This window comes from Lissotriton helveticus, chromosome 10 (assembly GCF_964261635.1).
Source record: "Lissotriton helveticus chromosome 10, aLisHel1.1, whole genome shotgun sequence".
NCBI lineage: Eukaryota > Metazoa > Chordata > Amphibia > Caudata > Salamandridae > Lissotriton > Lissotriton helveticus.
In genome coordinates, this window is record NC_136071.1 from 975,831,118 (window position 1) to 975,847,007 (window position 15,890).

General features: G+C 44.5%; 1 protein-coding gene across 2 annotated transcripts in view; it reads right to left on the reverse strand.

Moving 5' to 3' along the window:
* The window catches only part of PEX1 (peroxisomal biogenesis factor 1), a 628,515-nt gene that overhangs the window by 434,217 nt on the left and 178,408 nt on the right, over positions 1 to 15,890 (reverse strand). For both annotated transcript variants that reach the window (XM_078663649.1, XM_078663648.1), the window contains exons 4-5: positions 11,866 to 11,980; positions 10,987 to 11,756 (exon numbers count right to left, since the gene is read on the reverse strand). In XM_078663649.1, coding sequence (XP_078519775.1) covers positions 10,987 to 11,756; positions 11,866 to 11,980 — 885 coding nt within the window. The remainder of the gene's footprint in view (positions 1 to 10,986; positions 11,757 to 11,865; positions 11,981 to 15,890) is intronic.

A 15,890-nucleotide genomic window follows, 5' to 3' on the forward strand; every position in this document is an offset into this window, starting at 1 on the left:
TTCTTGCATAGTTTGGAGTTGCACGGCGTTGCAACCCTTTTGGCACAGAATGCGGTCCTGCTTCAACTAGGTTATTTTGTCGGTACTCCCGCTTGAACCGCGCCTTTTCCTCTTACACAGCACAGACGACATTGGGGGTAATAAATACAAGCAGCATTTATTGTTTTTAGCTCAATCGCTAAGAGGGACCATGCACAGCATTGGAAAGGGACGTCTCCCCCTATCCTGTGCAAATGAAAGGCCGAATTAGATAGATATATGGGGGCAGAAATCCCAGTCTTAATAGCTTGTGCTTGCCCTGCTAAGCATAGGAAAATTTGGACTCGATGGGCGTCATATCGAGGAATCGAGATTCCCCTCTTAACACCCGCAGACCCCTAATAAATCCCCTTATTTCCAATGGCCCATGACCGGCATATCCTGCACCATTTGAGAATGGATCCCAATGCTAATATATCATGTACCCATGTCGTGAGATCGAGTGATGTCTGCATTTTGTTTCAGTTGTCTTACCTGCATGTACGGCAGGTGTTTGAGATTGGTGAAAATGCTGGTATTTTCGTGCTATTAATCCTTTTCCTCCTACAGGTCATTGTAGGACTGTCGCCCATCTTTCAAATGAATAACCAAATAAAATTTGTTGTTATAAAAAAAAAAAAACGTGAATACAGACCATTCCTCAGAAACTAAGGGTGCAGGATTTACCTATTTTAGATTACATGAATTGTGTATAATTGTACAATTGTTTTTTGTCAGATGTTTTGTTAAACAGACTTCATATAATTGCCTCTTGAGTCCCTTTGAGACTGGCGGCAGGCAATATATGATTGTGAAGACAGTGGAGTGTGATTCATCCGATTGTTGATTCCTCCATGAGATCCTTTTCTGTTGATACATTTATTGTCCCAGAATACAGACTTCTTCTCTCAGTCCAGATAGTAGAATATACCCCAGAAGGCACTTCCTCACTCAGTATAGAGGTACCCTAGGACTACATGACCAGAAATGCCCTTTACATTACATTTCTCACATAATTAGCTATCAGAAAATGTATGCTCCCACTCAGTTGATATGACCTCAAGGCCTCCTTGTCAAGAACATACTTTGTCTCACAGAACTACCACTAGACCACATGCTCCACAATGCATTACATAGCAGTTCGCACATCATACCAGTCCAGGAGAAAGGATTACTTAACGCGTGCCCTCCAAGGCTTATATAGGAAGTACCAGTGACTATATACACTGCTAGTGGGTGCGGTGGGGAATAGGGAAGGTGATACATGGTCAAGGAACAGCACAATTTTAGATTGTTGAGGCAGCAAGTCAAGGAATAGCAAACAATTAGGCCACTACACCTTAGTAAGTTGTAGACAAGTTCTAGTAACATTGCGAGGAGCAATAGGAGGCTCGGTGTGGGAACTTCAACCATGCCATGTATCTGAAGATGACCAGCCCACTGCAGAATAGCAGTGAGGATTCACATCAAGATCTTCTTGAGGGATTCTCGTCAAATTCCTATACAGCAATTTTCAATTAGATGTTCCTCTGGCCACATTTAAAGACAACCCCCATTTAATTTCAAACATCTTCTAGCACTCCAACTTGCTCTGCACATCTTTTCCTTTAATTTGTCTCTGAAGTCCTCAGAGAAACGATGATGTGCAGGATGCTATTCTGAAGTGATGGTCACTCCAAGTGATGATGAAGCAGTTTCCTGATTGTTAGACCGGTTAGCCTTAGGGTGGTCTTCCCCAAAACATTTTGCCTTCCTCCTACATTTTTGCTGGTCTCAATTTTACTGGCCTTAGGACTGCTAGCCAGTGTTAAAGTGCATATGGTCACTTGTGAAAACATGGTAATTCTGGCTTATCCCCAATAGGAATATTTAATTTATTTATACGTTCTTAGTAAAGTGGTATTACATGAACCCAGGCTATAAATTAAGTAATACTGTTAGGCCGGCAGCACTTACTGCGCCACTCACTTAAGTAGCCCTTTAAATAGGTTTCAGGCCTGCAATTTCAGCCTGTGTGTGCAGTTTTAAACTGCCATTTCGACTTCGCAAAATGCACCTTTTTTGCTCGGCCCAAAGTTTCCTTTTTAATACATATGTCACCCTATTGTAGGCCCAGGACAGCCCAGAGGGCAAGGTGCAGAGTATTTAAAAAGTAAGATATGTACTTGTATGCCTTACATGTCCTGGTAGTAAAACATTCTTACATTTGTGTTTCCCTACTGCAAGGCCTACCTCTCTCATAGAATAACACTGACGATACCTTATTACATTTAATAAGCTCTAACTTTTAAATGAGAACAGGTGACCAGTTCATGTTTGGTGTCTTTGGAATTGTAATGAAAAATGCTCTCTTATTGTATATTCAGATTTTAAATTCCAATTTTGAAAATGCCACTTTTAGAAATTTGGCATTTTCCTGCATTGGCCATTTAGTGCCTGTAGTCTGTCTCTGGGTCATATGAGTGGGTGTAGTGGATAGTTGGGCTTGGTGTATTTCTCCTAGACAGCCGCACACAATGTACAGCTTAGGTGTGCCTGGAAGGATGGGAGGGCTGAGATGGGCACAGGCCTTACACTTTATTAGTCTGTGTCCTGCCCCTACACAAAGGGCTACATAGCCCCTGTAGTTATCCTGTAGCCAGGGCAGGGGAGGCAGGAAACCAGTGCACTTCCAAGGGAAATCTCTAGAAGCTTATCCCACTTAAAAGGAGGCACCTGATATAAATATTGTACCTCAGACACCAACTCTTCAGTACACTTCTGGACCTGTGGAGACATGTCTAGGAAGGAGGACTGCTGTGCTGCTGAAAGGACTGGCACTCTGCTGGACTACTGCCTAGCTGGACTGTTTCCCTGCTGCCTTCTGCATGAATCAGAGGGATTTGCACCTGCACCTGCGCCTGAACCCAGGACTCCCCGAGTGGCTCCAAGGGCTAGTCAGCTGGCCTCCTATACAGAGTCACAGGGACAAAACTGGCTACCAACCCCCTGAACCAGTACCCAGATCCTCCAAGTGGTACTCCTCAGGTTCTGGACACTTTCTGTGGTCTCAGTGGAGCTGAATTGAAGTTTCAGGGCTCTTCACGAGCGAGAACAGGCCAGTTGGCGCCAAAACATTGTCGCTCACCCAGCCTGCCAGCACAAACGTCAGTCAACCGGACCCTTCGTGCTACAGCTTGGACCACCCACAGGGAACGCCAGAGCGAAGCTCAGGCCCAACAGCCTGCAACGACAACAATATCTTTGCGCTACAGTGGTGACCGTCCTAGATACCAGGCCTGCTCTTTGACCTACATCAGACGATCATACCAGATACTTCCCTGATCCGCGCGTCCCCCTCCACTGCAACGGGACTCTTTGCACTTGATAGAGAAGGTACGTTTTCAGCAGGACTAACCTGGTCCCTGTATCAGGCATGCACTCCATTGTTGTCAGCCTGAAATTGCTAATTTCTCCCGTTCCCACAAACCAGATAGCTGCAAGTGGCGCTTTGGGCTTTTGGGTGCTATCTTCCCTTAAATCTTTAAAATTACATATCTCTGGTTTTAGTGATTAGTTTTTAGGTCTAGCCTAGGCAGAGTTTGCACTGTCTCTTCAAGGTATGTTGTGTTAAAAATATTGAATTTAACCTCTGCCCATTTCACATCCATGTTTTCAATTGGCTCCTTTGACTGTCTTTTGTAAATGTTTATTTACCATCTGTTAATTTGTTTACTACTCCCTCCTTAGTCCCACCCTATCTACTGTTGTAACCTCCCATTATGACTGGCCCTGTTGCAAGTGACCTTACTTTGATTGATTTATTTACAATTTGTGAACACTATTTTGCTACATACTTTTTCTTAGATGGTGTTTCAGGCATGACATCTACATACTTCGTTGACCGCAAAGGCTCCTCCTAAAGATCCTGGTCGATGAGCTCCACCCTCAGGCTGGACACCATCTTTCCAGCGCTGTCTAGTTGGTGTCGCAGGCATAACATCTATGGACTTCCCCGACCGCAATGTGGGCGCTGTGCACAGGGGCTCCCTCCCAGGATTAATGAAAAATGTAGTCCCAAGTTCTCCCTCCCTGGAGTTCGGCTTTGAAAATCCTGTGCACAGCTCCCAGGCACAGCATGCTCCATGCCCGGCCATCCGGTGGCATCACACACCATCAGCCTCCTCCTATAGATCCTGGTCACTGTGCTCCACCCTCAGCCCGGCCGCCATCCCGCCCGTCACTGCTTGTTTATTTTGGATTAGACGGGAAATCACAGGACTTTTGGACATCTGTTTCAGTTTTTATTTTGTGCACGTTGTGGAATGTTTCCGGTTGGAATTCTTTACTTTTCTGTTTTTAACAGCGTGACAAAGTGGTTCTCCCAGCAGCCTTCAGTGATCTAATGCTGCCCATAGACCACTGTAAGTGTCTTCAAATATTGACAGCCCCACGGGCTGTCGCCTAGGATTTTTTGGCACTATTGTGGTGCCTCATGAAATCTTTTACACACCTGGGTCCTTAACTTTACAGAGTTGAATATACCCAGCTTCACAAACTGCACAATGGGGTCACGTTGGCTTGTTTCTGAAAAAACTCTACCGCAGTGTTTAGTGCACAGTACCTTTCTTCTGTCTTTAGGTGTGTCGCACCTATAGAAGATTTTCCACCTAAGTGAGCACACTTTGGTAGAGGATATTCTTTGCCAGGTCATTAACCCTTTAATACATTACGCAATGAAAAGTTCCTCATCACAGTGGGGCATCTAATTCCACCTGGCAGATCCGCAGCTTTCTCCCTCACCGGGGATGTTTCCTAATCGGTGAAGAACCTTGTGCTCTCCTACCAACCTCTGCGCACTTGGCTGACTCCATGGCCCACACATCATCCAGGTGCCCTGTCTGAGTTAGCTGCAGCGACTCCATCTTCCTACCCTCCAGTTATAGGCGCAACCCTAAAATGATTCACTGGAGCACTGATTCCTGCTGTGGCTCCTCCCAGTCTCACAAGGTCCTTCCTTTAACCGTACGGTGTCCGTGCAGCTCCACTTTCTGTACCTTTCCCCTATGGCTCCTGCTTCAACACTGTTTTAAGACCCCCCTCTTCCAGGGGTGGGGGGGCTCCCCTTATCCTGACCGTGTTTCAGTACCATCCCCCTCCCTTATTTCCACCCCCTGTCGACAGTGATGCCACCTACTAAAATGTCGCTCCCCTCTGTACCTCCTCAGTTGGTGCCACTTTGGCCCAATTTGCAGTTTAAACTTCCGGGGTTTTAATTGGGTTCGCTTTTTCCAAGGAGACCATGACGTGGCCTCTGCAGAATTACATCAACCGTATCCTTGCTTGTGCAGCCAGTGGTTGAAAAGTTTGGGTTCGAAGCCCGATCCGGTGTCAATACAAGAAAAGGGTTGGTCTTGGGAATTTACATCAGAATACGAGTATTGACCCTGTGGGTGGAATAAATGTAATTTAATTAACCGCATCAGGCTTTGAACCCACACTTTTCAACCATTTCTCTGGCTTTCTGAGCCTTAAGGGAGTGGGCGTGTCGTAGATCTTGTGTCGTCACCCACCCATGTGAACACGTCTGGCCAATTACGCTATCATAACACTTCAGCCTATCTAAATGCATGTCTCACACTATATGCGTGAGCAATTGCAAGTGGCCCGCTATGTGGAAAGATCGTGTACAGACAGGGTTCTAATTTAATTGAATTACATTTACTCCTCCAGCAGGGTCAATACTCGTATCCTGATGTAATTTCCCTGGATTAACCCTTTTTGTATTGACACTGCATCGGGCTTCGAACCCATACTCTTCAACCATTTCTCTGGCTTATATAGCTTTAAGGCAGCGGGCGCGTCGTAGATCTTGTGACGTCACCCACCCATGTGAGCACGTCTGGCCAATTACGTTATCATATTACTTAAGCCGATCCCTCGCGCTTTCCGGTATTCCCGGAAGACAGCAGCCGAGAGAGCAGGTATACAGCGGGGAGTCGGGGGTGCCCAAGTGAGTCCTTCCTACGCTTTCTCCTCCTTTAGCACGGGTCTTTGACCACCTTTCGCGTGCTGACTCCTTGCGCTTTTTTCTACTAACAGATAGACACCGCGTGAAGGAATCCCGCGCTGTCTTTACCGAAAGGGCGTGACTATGACTCTAAGGAAGTAAGTTTATAAGCATTTACGACCGTTACTACTGCATCGCGATTCCCCTGTATTAAGAAGGGATTTGTCTGGTTGTTCCAGGCTTGGATTCTTACCATACATGCATGATGAAGAGTTGTTAACACTGCATAAATTAAATGATAAACAACTATGAATCGATTAGTATATTGCTTGACAAATAATTTTTACATTGAACTAAATAGCTGAGCAATTATTTGATGCCGGTCCTCTTTAAAGGCCGGTTACTCAGGCTGATTTAGGTGTACACTACCCCAGAGTTTGGGCGAGCACCTTGCAGTTGGCAGGATGTGAAGCATGCATTTCGCCACAGCCTGTATTATCAAAGACCAATGATAACTAACGCATTTGACTGAAGAACTGATGTATTAAAGTTCCCTCATGTGTGTTCTTGTTTTGTCTCTCTTCTCCCTACAGGTTTTTTGTGTATCCCTACTAAAATTGTAGCGGACAACTACGGAAATTATCCGGTATCTTATTACTATATATTTTTCACATTCTGAGCCTCTCGGGAGGGTACGCCTTAGCGAGCGCACACCACCGGAGGACTTTTGTGTAGGTCCTGACGAATGCTGAGCAAATTGCAACATTATCAGCAGAAACATGTTGACCAATTTTTGATTCGCACTAGGACTCCGGTTCCCTAACTCAGAACCTTGAGCAGTCCGTCCACTTTGTTTTTATCTAATGCAGGTTGGCCATTATTAAAGATTTTTGTAAAGGCACAACTTTCGCATTTTTTAATACACTTACACATCCACGTATAGTCACCTCCTAATTTGGGCACTGTTACACTCACCACATCCCGCTCCGCTGTAATCAGGCGTTGTAGCACGCTGGGGGGACATTCGGTCACCCCAGCGGGGACCCAATGATGAAGCATGTCACCAATTAGTGGTGAGTGAGGGTCCTTCTAAAAAGTAAGGTTTTTCCTCTTTCTAACACTGGGTGATCACAAACTCCATTAGGTTTCATCCTCAGAGGAGTACCTGTTGGACGTGCATAGGGAGACAGAGAGATTTCGCTTTGTACATGCACATGTGTGAGTGTTGATCACATGTGCAGCACGGAGCGAAATAAATATCACACCTCAATATCGTAGTTTGTTAGCACTTTTTATCACAGTCACTCCTTTGTTGTTAATTTTCAAGGATATGATGATCATCTCTACTAAGATGCTTTAATGTGTTCTTTATGCTTATATTGTTTCCCTGTCACTTATAGTGCCCGTTAACTGTGCTCTTTGAACGCAACTACCTGTGTCATGCATTTGTGTGGTAATATGCAAATTGCTCAAATTCTCTACAGCCTTCTACGTGCAATATAAAAGCCTTTAAATAATATAACAAAATAATAAAATAACTATTAAATAGGGCATAGAGCTATGGTGCTACAATGAAGAATTTCTCCTTCGGTCCCATTACTGTAAATAGTAGTATGCAAGAAAATGATCTTGGTGTGGTCTAATGTGGTTTGCATATAAAGGCTCTGGGACCTAACCTGGCTCTGACATGACTTGGCTAACATGTGGCAGAGGTTGGTGACAATGAGAAAATTAACCTTAGCCGTTTTGTTTTGTGGGAGCCAAATGGCTTTCGAATGCTTGCTGGCGCAAATGGTATCTGAAAAACCCAGCAGTAATGGGTTGAGTGGACATCCATTTTTAGGTTTCGCCTTGGCAGCGCGCATGTGCTGCTCTAGGAGGGCCTTTTGCCATCTGTCTCCTCATTTTCAAGCACATACTCGTGCTTGTGGCGGCATCCACCTTGCGGGAAAGATTAATGCACAAAGACACTCTCCGGTCAATCTGAGACCCGCTTAGCGATGAAATCCCACCAGAATTACATTTTGACCTGCTTTGTGTCCGCTTTATGGTGAAATTCTGCCCATACGTCACTGTGATCCACTTTCTAAACCAATATAATGAGCCTTTTTAAAATAAAAAAAATAAAAATCTTTCAGTCCGACATTGTGATCATCTTTCCAATAAACCTCTGGCAATATGACATTGTGATGCATTTTAAAACCTTCCGCTCCTTGATTGTGACGAATTTTGCTTATTATTTCACCCACTTCATGTTACTGTCCTGCATATCAGATATTGTGACCCTCCTTAAAGTGAAATCCTGCTGTTCCTATACTTCCTTTAAAATTAAATTATTCCTATCTAACATTGTGACCCACCCAAAAAATACATATATACAAATCGATATTGGGACCCACTTGACAATAAAAATCACCCAATCTGGCATTTTGTGATGTACTTAACTAAAAAATCCTGCCATTTTAATATGGCAACCCGTGTTAAGGTGAATTGCTTCCAGTTCAACATTGTGATTCCCTTTACGCTAACAAAAGAACAAATGTTTTGTAGACAAGCATTACCTTTAGATGCAAAGAAGGCTTTTCATATAGTAGACTGGTCCTTCTTCACTCAAGTAGGCTGTTGCTCAGGGTTCAGGCTTACCTTGCTTTTAGACCATTGGCTAATTATATTAGCTCCTGAGGGAGAATTAACATCAGTGGCCATATTTTCCCATGTGTTTGGGCAAAGTAGGTGAACTCACAAGGCTTTCTGCTGTGTCCTTTTCTTTCACTGGTACACATTAAAACAATGGCAGGGAGAACAAGCTTCAGAAATGCAATAGGTCTCGCAGTTACCCGAGTTTAAGCTAATGGCATTGTAAATGACAATCGAAAACAAAAATGAAAGGCATTGTTATTTGCAATGTCAATAGCTCAAACTCGCATAAATGCGAGACCTATTGCATTGCAAATGCTTGTTGTTTTTACTTTGTTTTGGACATAATTCTTTCTGCAAATATCATGTTGGGCAAGGCAACTGCCTCAAAGGACGTTAAGAAGAACAGAGCACTGGCCGTTGGGGGAAAAATCCTTTTGGCAAATTATAAAGTCATGAACTAGCTTTTCCAAGAGCCAATATGTGGTGGCAACTTAAATGCTCATGTCCGTTTCCTGGTCAGCTCTTTCAGATACAAGGTCTTGGTGTCACAGTGTTTGCAGAAACACTTCCTGTCTTGATTACATTTTCTCTCACTCTGGACCAGGGGGACTAAGGTCTGGGCTCCAAAACACTTGTCCCAAAGTACCAGTGTTTTGCATCATGGCAATCTGGCATGGCCATGGCCTATTTCAGGTGCAAACTAAGGAGACTCGTTCAGTTCTCTCGACTGTGGGGAGCATACTCATAATATGGTTGCATCATTCCAGTCCTTATAAGTTATTTTGAAAGGTGGCCAAAATTATGTCCATATAATTCAAAATTTGGGATCCACGTAATGTAGCAAAATCCTGGTTTATAATTGGTCACTTTATTTATTGGAATGCAACACAAATGTTAAACTCTTGGAAGAGGAACAGACTGTTTCATCACACAGGGAATGCAACGTAATTAAATTGACCAATCTTAGGTCTGCTGGGAGGAAAAGCATTTCTACTGACTCATTCTACTCTTTCCAAAATGCAAAATAAATATTACCTCATTGGTGTACTAACAGCTTAAAAAAAATCTTTGAATCCTAATGATCTTTCCAATTTGTGACCTATTGCTTTACTTCCTTTTCTTTCCAATATTCTTAAATGGACTGTCTTTATACAGATATCTTCATTTGTTCACACAAGTAATCTCTTCTCACCCACAATCTGGCTTTTATGATGATTATTACACTGAGCCTACTCTGGTCTATGGTACAATTTACTTCCTTCATTTATTTTATTTTGGGTTTGAAAAGAGGGACACTCATCCCGGAGGGGATATCACAGCGCTATGGCAATCTATGTAACATAGGCTGTGTAAGGCAGAAATAGAATAATCATTTTGGAAAAAGGCAATTTTTCTAACTTTTTTCTGAAACCAAGCTAGTCATCAGTACAGCGGACATCTAGAGGCAGTAATCATTTATTCTCGTCATAATAAGCTTTCTTCTGTCCTAATTCCGTTAGACCTTTCTGCAGCTTTTGACACAATGGACAACTGCATTAATCCTTTCTCTCTGCTCTCGGAAATTCAGGTTGTGCTCATAATTGGCTTTATACAAATCTCACCATATGCAGTTTCTCGGTCCATGGAAAGGTACCTTTGATGAGATGTTAAGGTTAGTTAGTGTGAAACTGTACCGTGAGTGGTTCCCTTTTCTTATAATATTAATCAGGTATTCTTTTGACCATTTAAGTGGTGTTTCTGTCCACCCATAACGCATCAAGCAGACAGAGTGGAGACACTATAAAGTAAACACCACAAGAGTTTGCCTGATTGTCTCCTGCCAACACCAACCTTTAGTCTGCCTGATTTGGGTAGTCACTGTGAGGAAAAGAGTTAAAGGGATTGACCTGCCCCATGCATGTAAGACACCATTATTAGGAAGAAATGAGCAACAACTTCTGAGAGATTCACAGGTCAAGTACATTGCCTATACAAAGGGCCTCAGAGCCACAAGTGGGATAAATATCTGTTACGCCTTTAGTATGTGCTTTCAAAGCATATTTATAGCAAATGTAACCATCCTTTTTCTGGTACCGCATTATGTTGGGAGTTATCTGTGCCCTATCATTTACCAATTCCACTACAGAGAAAGAGGAAAAAGTACCTTCTCTTCACTGTTGAACAAACTCTCACCACAGGTAACCTCTGCCATTTTCTACATGTTTCTTTATGGTTATGACTGATGTGGACTGCATGCAATCTTAGCAATATTTTGTTACCATAGTGTCATCTGTTATGTCAAAAGTAAAGTGCTTTGATATACATAAAACTGGAATATATTTTACTTCATAGCCACTAACCCAAGCATGTCCAACATGCATTGCTCCATTTCTAGCGCTGTAATTTATTTCATCCTTCAGGTCTTCAAATCCGTGCCACACTATCTTTACTGTGGAGGTGTGGCTAGCCTTCCGCCTGCCATTTTGGTCAGAATGGTTATTGCCTTGGAGCGCATCATTTTGCTTTTTCTTCTCAGCTAAGTCCTGCTTTGACTTTTCCTGCTGTTGCCGTGGAGAAAGCAGCTTGGTCACCTTTCCAAAAGTCACAGTGACAGGCGGCTGTAAATGTGCTGGCTCTATGTGCCACGGAAACACGTGAACAGAGTTGAACAGATCATACTCAGTTGGTAAAGAAGATATGCTCTGTCGAATGTGAGATCGGCACTTGAACACTCTGAACACTGCATCAAGATGAATAAGGCTCAGGGATGTCATTTCAAATGGAGTCACCTCATTTTTGCCCAATGGACTTTGCAGTGTCCTCTCCGAGCGTCCAGAGAATATGCTGCCTATCAAGCCCCAGATGCTTGGGGGAGTATTTACATCCGTTTCATCTCTTTGGTTGGAAATATTCTGTCCATCTGCACCCAAATGGGGATAAGGCTCGGTTGAAGATTGTGCCATGTGCGCTTGTACTGAATCTGTATTATTTGTACTAAGCCGTTCACGCAAAGCGTCAGATTGATGGGAGGACTGCCGCAGGTCCCCTTCTGGTATGCGCGTTTTTGGAGTCACCAAGAGTTCTGTTAGAGCCTCGAGCCTTCCATAGGGGGCCGCTGGCTGAAGCTCGCCTGCAATAACAAGGACACATTAGCTTGATTCCACTTGAAATGCAAGGATTCTAGCAGCATCTAAAAATTCTTAGTAATTGGACAGTATTAAATGCATCACATCACTTACCAATTTTAATAAAAATGCAAGTATGTTGCTCAATCCAAACAGGAAATATTCCACTTGGATACACTATTCGGATCTGATCTAAAAGAAGCCTTTCAAGCGATAACGCATGCAGCTCCTAAAAAGAAAATTAGATTTTTATAAAAAATCAATTCACACAAGTGTACACAAAGAACAGATTCTTGCGTTCATAGTAATTGGTGCCTTCACTGGAGTATGGCCCAGGTTATTCTGACAGAAAGGAAACTACACCTCGATACCGGGCAGCAAATACAACTTTAACCCTCATTTGTGGCTGCATTTTCAACCAAAAATACTGGATTCCTTTTAGCTTTCTGTTGATCTCAAAGCTTTAAGCTGGGCACTGATGCCAGACCCTGCGCTAATATTAAATAATCAAAGTCACAAGCCACAATGATTGGGGATTAAATGCACATTGGAAAACTACAGGCAAATATTTCTTTTAAGTATACTGTTTACCGTTACACAGCATCTCAGCCAGTTAATATTAGATACACCGAAACGGCAGAGATGGGCATGTTGCTTTTATTTAATTTTTTTAAAGATCTTTATTGACAACAATAGACCGCAATACACACAACAAACAGACAGCACAAAAGTCCATCCACTTGAAAAACAAAGAGAAACCTATCAAAGCATAATTGAGAGGGATAAAGCAAAAGCGAGTTCCATTACATGGAGGATTAATACAACATTGCTGAGTGTGCTGGGATGCGAGGGGTCAGTACAAAGAACATAGCAAAGAGCAGCGCCCATCAGCCTGTAAGTCAATCTACACCTGGTGGAGCAGTTTGGGTAGGAGCAGCCGATGAAGCGAGGCGTATTTACTGCAAGTGTGTGCGATAAACGCACCAGATGTCCCTGGGCCTGAAGGCTGGGGGTTGAAGTGCAGCGTATAACTCAGATTGTACGTTGCAGTAAGCCAGGCTCCGAAGCCAAGCAGCTCTGGTAGGACGAGACCTTGCCCCCCCCATAGGACAGCTATCTCGCGTTTAGCCAGGAGTAACGCAATCGCCACAGAGCCTATAGCAAAGTTTGATGCTGTTAACCAGCTCAGTAGACCCAGTTTCGGGGAAGGTAAAAGAGGAGTATCTATTATTTGTGCAAATGTGGCAGAGACTTCCTGCCAATATGCCAAAATGTGGGAACAGGCTCAAGCCATATGTACAAAAACAGCGTCTAATGCATTACATTTGGGGCAGTTAGTGGGTTTGGAAGGGTCAAACGTGGCCAATTGTCGAGGGGTTATGTAAATCCTATGGACGAATTTGAAATGAAGCAATTTAGGTCTGTGGTTGGGGGATACTTTGTGAGTTTGCTCGAGGCAATAGGCCCATTCTTTATCGGTCAGTGGTTGTCTCAAGTCATCATCCCACCGCTGTCGGGTCCCCGATCCCGCCCCACCCTAAGCGCCAAACACGCTTTATACAGTTTTGTGACCAGGTGCGACCCGGTGTCGTCAGCAATGAGGAGGGTGAGCGGGTGGAATTCCGTGTACGGTGAGGGAAAGGCAGAAAATTTGGCTCGTAGTGTCCCCTGAAGTCGAGCCACAGTAAGGAAGTCCACGCCAGTCAACCCGGGGAGCTGCGTCAAATCAGACAATTTACGTGCCTTCCCGTTTGGGAATAGGGAGCCGAATGTATCTAATCCCAATTTGGAGAGAGTGACTAGGTCCCCTTATCAGTGGTAAGGGGTAGAAACTAATTGTGGGCGAGGGGAAGGGCAGGTGAGTAAAGAGGGCCAGACCCGAATAAAAGGTTGAGCTTGCGCCAAGCCCAACATGTAGTAGCTAAGGGCTGAATATCCTGCGAGTCAAGGGGGATTCCCCCGGGGAGCAGCGATGCAACAGGAGTCGTGGCAGACAACTCCTTGTCAGGTTTCGTGTATGGTATACGATCATCTGGATGGAACCAATGGTGCGCAAATTGGGCCTGTGCCACCAAGAAGTAGAGTTGAGGGTCCGGAACTGCAAACCCTCCCCGCTCATATGGAAGTGTGAGAGTGTTCTAGGTGACCCGGGGACTAGGACCAGCTCTCATCAACTTGCCAAGGAGGCCTCGTAGCCAAGCAAAAAAAACACTGGTGAGAGGGATGGGAATGGGGCTAATAAAGTAAAGAAAACGAGGTGGCACCTTCATTTTTATGAGTACTATGTGACCAGCCATGGAGAGAGGCAGCTGTATCCATCTTTCCACCTGCAAGGTGAGTTGGTCTACAGCAGGGCCGTAGCTCAACTGTTTAACCTGACCTTGGTCACTTTGAAGATGCACTCAAAGGTATTTAGTGGTCTCCACAACTACCGAGAAGGGGTATTCCGCCTCGTCTACCACAGACGCGATGGGAAACAACACTGATTTCCCGCAGTTGATCTTAAGACCTGACATGGAGCAAAACCGTTCAATTTAGTCTATGAGCAGTTGTAGGTCATTTAGGACGAAGAGCAGAACGTCATCTGCATACAAAGACATTAGTAGAGGACCATATTGGAATTGCAGGCCTCGAAACAAGAGTTTTTCCTAGAGATGTCGGACCAGGGGGTCCACTGCTATAATAAACAATAGTGGGGACAAAGGGCAACCTTGGTGTGTGCCATGCGTAATTAAAAAGGGAGGGGACTAGGAGCCATTGACCTGAGGAGGGCCATGGAAGAGGAGTATTGCAGGGCGATGAGTGCTATAAAATTAAAAGGAAGGCCAAGCTTGCGTAATGTCGCCATCAGGAAAGGCCACTCAAGGTAGTCGAAGGCCTTCTCTGCGTCTAATAATGCGACTGCCGCTGGGGTAGTGGCCTCGATGTGGTTAATAACCGGAAATACCGTTCTAAGATTGAGGGCAGTGGAGCAATGGGGTATATAAATCTGACTGTACTGGGGACAATATTTGGTCTAATAGTAAGGAGAGACGAGTAGAGAATATCTTGGCAAGAAATTTATTGTCAAGATTAATTAGCAAGGTAAGAACTCCGGGCTCTCTATCATTTGGGGGAAATCGCTGTTGTTTGTGCTTAAAGGAGAGCCCCCGGTCCCTCGGCGGAACTGTCCCATTCAAATTAATACAGGCGGGTTCAAGTATTTGGGGATTTTCATTTCTCTAGACCCAGCGGTCAGGTATGCCAAGAATCTCCTTCCCCCTTTGCAGAGGCTTAAGAGTGACATCTCTAACTGGAGGAAACTTCCGCTCTCTTTCTTGGGGCGAGCGGCTCTTTTTAAAATGATGTCTCTGCCTAGTTTCCTTTATGCCCTTCAGAATACCCTAGATGTAGTGCCGGCCAGTTATGTCCGTGAGGTGGAAGGGTTGCAGCGTAGTCTTTTATGGGAGGGTAGACCCCGTACCGCCTTAGCTAAGCTGACGCTCCCCAGGTATGATGGAGGCATTGCCCTTCCGGATATTAAACGGTACTAATGGGCTTCCCAGCTGGCCGTGTTCAATCATGGAACATATGGCCCCGTCGCCGATCTCGGCTACGCTATGGATAAATGGCTCCTCCCCGGAGGTAGCTACAATACGGCATTGTATTCTAAGCAAACAAAGTAGGACTTGATGGGGCCAACTAAGCATGCTGTGCGGATCTGGCACGACGCAACGAGTTCTTTGGGATGGAGGGATAAACTGACGCTAGCTACCTCACTTTTTGATTCGGAGCGGCTGGGTAAGCTTTGGAAGACGAAAGGGTTTGATAAGTGGGATCTGATAGGGATCTCCACCATTAAAGACATCTGGGGCAAGGGGAGGGTTCAGTCATTTGAGGAAATGCAGGCTGAATTTGAGTTGACGAGATCGGAGTACTTTCGCTATGCGCAAATTCGACACTCATTACAGGCGGTCCTGCCTGTGGACGGGGACCTACCAGAAGCCTCGCCTCTCGAGGATAGAATTTTAGATGGGCACCTCCCCGAAAACACTATCTCCCTGAACTATAAGAAGTTAATTAATCACAGGGCGGATTTACTTAGGGAGTTGAGGGATAAGTGGGTGCGAGACGGAGTAGAACTGGACGATGAGGACTGG